The sequence below is a fragment of the Crinia signifera genome, chromosome 1 (genome assembly GCF_055691185.1).
Source record: "Crinia signifera chromosome 1, ASM5569118v1, whole genome shotgun sequence".
Lineage (NCBI taxonomy): Eukaryota > Metazoa > Chordata > Amphibia > Anura > Myobatrachidae > Crinia > Crinia signifera.
The window spans coordinates 333,356,686-333,361,101 of NC_139217.1; the positions used below are offsets into that span (position 1 = coordinate 333,356,686).

Genomic DNA, 4,416 nt, shown 5'->3' on the forward strand with positions numbered 1-4,416 from the left:
ATCTACTGCAAGAGTGATGGTGTATATTCGCTGCTGCACAGGTATATGCATATCTACTACAAGAGTGATGGTGTATATTCGCTGCTGCACAGGTACATGCATATCTACTGCAAGAGTGATGGTGTATATTCGCTGCTGCACAGGTACTTGCATATCTACTGCAAGAGTGATGGTGTATATTCGCTGCTGCACAGGTATATGCATATCTACTACAAGAGTGATGGTGTATATTCGCTGCTGCACAGGTACATGCATATCTACTGCAAGAGTGATGGTGTATATTCGCTGCTGCACAGGTACATGCATAGCTACTGCAAGAGTGATGGTGTATCTTCGCTGCTGCACAGGTACATGCATATCTACTAAAAGTGTGACAGTGTATATTCACTGCTGCACAGATACACAGGGCCGCTGAGAGGGGGGGACCGGGTACTAATTGCCAGGGCCCGGGCTTGCTGGAGAGGCCCAGTGGGGGCCCTGGTCTGCCCCCCTCCCTTCCCCCTCCATCCCTCACAGGCAGCAGCAGCACACACCTACAGCATGAGCTCATGCTGAGCTTGCTGTCAGCACAGCACATGCTGTAGGTGTGCTGATGTTGCTGCTGAGAGGGGGGGGGGGGTAATAACACTCCCCCCTCGACTTTAAAGTGTTTTTTCACCCCCCTAAAAATTTTTGGGGTGTGACCTAATCATGGGAGGTGGCAACACCTCCTGCGATTAGGGCACGCTCCCAAAATGTTACCGGGGCCTGGCATACCTCTCAGCGGCCCTGCAGATACATACATATCTAATACAAGTGTGACGATATATATTCACTGCTGCGCAGGTACAGGCATATCTAATACAAATGTATTATATGTATATGGTTGAATAGTAAGTGAATGTAACAACTACAGTAACAAGAAATCTGTATTTCTCTCCTTTGCATGTGTGTAGATGAGATTCATGAAAGACAAAACATTTGCAAATCAGTCAAATATCCAGGAGTTCATCCTTTTGGGATTCACCAACTTCAATGTGAAGATTCAGCTATTTCTCTTCCCCCTTTTTCTCTTTATCTACTTATTTACGTTACTAGGAAACCTGACAATTATCACGGTGGCCACGCTGGATTCCCTTCTTCACACCCCCATGTATTATTTTCTCCGCAACCTCTCTTTTCTTGAAATGTGCTATGTTACAGTCACCCTCCCCAAGCTTCTGCAAACCTTTGTGGCCAAGAAGAAGACAATCAATTTCTCCAGCTGTTGCCTACAGATGTATTGCTTCTTCACCCTTGGTGTGACTGAGTGTTTCCTCCTTGCTGTCATGGCATATGACCGTTTTGTGGCCATCTGCAATCCCTTGAGATACTTTTCAGTTATGAGTAAACCTACATGCCTAAAAATGGCTATGGTTTCTTGGATCAGTGGCAATCTTATATCCCTTGGCCAGACGGCGTCCATATTTTCGCTTCCTTATTGCGGTCCAAATATCATCAACCATTTCTTCTGTGACATACCCCCGTTGCTGAAGTTGGCCTGCACTGATGTTTCTGCTAATGAGATTGCTGTCTCCATCACGGGCTTCCTAGTGTTACCATTACCTTTTGCTTTAGTGCTATATTCCTATGGACGCATTATTGCTGCCATAATGCGCATCAGTACGAATACTGGACGGAAAAAAGTCTTCTCCACCTGTGCCTCACACTTTGTCTCTGTCACCTTGTTCTTTGGGACAGGAGCTTTTACTTATGTACGAGTTAAGACTAGTGATACTCCAGATAATGACAAAATATTGTCTCTCCTCTATAGTGTGGTCACACCTCTATTAAATCCACTTATATACAGTTTAAGGAATAAGGAAGTAAAAGGAGGCCTTCAAAAATTCATGGGTCAAAAGGTTGACAATAAAGACGCAAGGCAATCTGAAGAGGCGCGTACAGGTCATGTTGACCAATGAGATTGAATTTATTAAAATACTTAATGCCTATCTAATTATGTAATAGTTTATGAGTTGCAGACAACCTGGTATTGCTGCTTAGCCACTTAAGTGGAATATATAGATATATAGAATATGTTCGCAGCCAGGAATGTGTTGCCTGAATAAGCCATATCCCATACTGCAGTGTGGCCCTGCTGTGTGCAAACTTCATCCTCCTGCTGTGGAGTCTTGGGAGTGATGTAGCAGTCTGTGACTGTCAGCATCACTCACAAAAATAGTGTCCCAGAATGCTGTGCAAGCAGGAACTAAAAGTGCAATAAGGGGAGTATATAGCCTAGGTCAGTTCTAATGGAATACATTAATCAAAAGTAAAGGATAATCTTGTCCCCAAAATTGTGCTGTGAGTTTGAATAACTTCAAGACAAAGTTAACTACAGTTACCATGAGCATATCTATGATGGGTGCAGGATGTGCGGTGCACAATGGCTCAAAAGTCCAGGAGAGGTCACGCACCCTTAGACAAAACTTACCTATCCATCAAAACCGCTGAAGTTGCAGATGCCATTTTCCCAAAGAATAGGGAAAATGGTGCAGACACTGGCCCTTATTCTGGTTCGTGCGGTACGGCCCGCGTGCGGCCGTACCGCCGATGTTTTCCGTCTGCACATGCGCAGAGGTCAATCTGCGCATGTGCAGGCGAATTCGCCGCACATAACGTTAGTACGCCGCAAAGGGGGCGTATAGGGGCGTGAGGGGCTTGATGCCCTCATTTCCCTATGTATACGCCCCGCGTTTCATGGGCGTTCCCATGCAAACGCGGGGCGTACGCATGGTAATGAGGCCATGACGCAACTCATGGGGGCGGAAAGCTGACATCGCCGGATGTCAGCTTTCAGCCCCCATACAAGCTACCACACGGACGATTGTCCGTGTGGTCTCAGCTTGCGGGAGCTGCCGCGGCGTGCGGACCTGCCTTCGATGGTCGACGACCATCGAATGCAGGGGGCAGCTCCCACCATGGTGGAGGCGTACGCCTCCACCATTTTCATGCGGATCGGCAGCCGTCCGTGTACGGACGGCCGTGCCGATCCGTCTTGTAGGCGGGGATTCGTCTGGTGCGGTCGGAGCCGCATATGCGGCTCGACCGCACCAACCAGAATAAGGGCCACTGTGGGATACATTTATTAAGCTTGGTGAAGTGATAATGTGCTTGGTCCATTATCACCAGCCAATCAGCCCCTAACTGCCATTTCCAAACCCATCCTGTAAATTGACATTTAGGGCCAGCCACTATCACTTCACCTAATGAAATACATCTGCCCCCATGTTCTCAGAGATCTAGAGCAGACCAGAGTGTACACAGGACATATTCCTTCTAATAATTGTCGTATTCTTAAACTATTTTTTACTATACCTAAATTTATCTATTTTTGAGTGATGTTTGTGAGTTTGGGGGAGTGACTTGTGTTAAGTGCAAATACTACAAGGTATATAAGAATTTGGAACACAAATTGACTTTAATAATGAGCAACGGGTTGAGTACAAAATTGCATCAGTTGAGTTCCCAACAACCAGAATCCTTTCACATCTTAATAAATATTTTATCCTACCCCACCTGCAGCCTAAAACTAAACACTCCCCCCATCCGCCTGCAGCCTTACCCACCCCCTAGTGCCTAATTCTAACCAGAACCACTGTACTAATAGGGCCTACACACATAGGGCCTTATTCTGATCGGTGCGGCCCGATCAGAATATGCGGCCGCAACCGTGCAGGCGAATCCCCGCCTTCCATACGGATCGCCACCTGCCGTCCGTACGCGGATATGTGGCGATCCGCATGAAATTGGACGGGGATACGCCTCCTCCGTCTTGGGAGCAGCCCCTGCATTCGATGGTCGCCGAACATCGAATGCAGGGCTGCACGCTCCACCAGGTCCCGCAACACAAGACCACACGGACACTTGTCCGTGTGAAATCATGTATGGGGGCGGGCAGCTGACATCCGGCGATGTCAGATGCCCGCCCCGTACCCACGCGTCACGGCCTCATTACCATGCATACGCCCCGCGTTTGCATGGGAACGCCCATGAAACGGGGGGCGTATGCATAGGGTGATGAGGCTAAGTAGCCCCTCACGCCCCTCTACGCCCCCTGTGCGGCGTATAAAGAATCCGTGCGGCGAAATCGCCTGCACATGCGCAGAGTGACCTCTGCACATGCGCAGACGATCAACATCGGCGGTCCGTCCGCATGCGGGAATATCCGCACCGATCAGAATAAGGCCCATAGTGATTTCCGGCCATTTTCTGAGCGATGTTACTTAATTTAACTACATTGCCCAAAAAATGGCCCTACATCGCGATCCGTGGTTCCGTGCAATGTGATCTCCTGGTGACTAATATCCAGGATGCTGGATAAATCTAGTTAATTGCCGGGGTCAGTGCCAGTGTTCTCACAGAGAGGGAGGAGGCTATTTAAAAAATCGGCAAGTA

The 4,416-nt window shown here is 48.2% G+C and overlaps 1 protein-coding gene across 1 annotated transcript; it reads left to right on the forward strand.

Moving 5' to 3' along the window:
• The first annotated feature begins 944 nt into the window (after positions 1 to 944).
• Positions 945 to 1,940, forward strand: LOC146080246 (olfactory receptor 10A7-like). Its single transcript, XM_083187295.1, has one exon. The coding sequence runs from the start codon at positions 945 to 947 to the stop codon at positions 1,938 to 1,940; it is 996 nt and encodes a 331-aa protein (XP_083043421.1).
• The last annotated feature ends 2,476 nt before the right edge of the window (positions 1,941 to 4,416 follow it).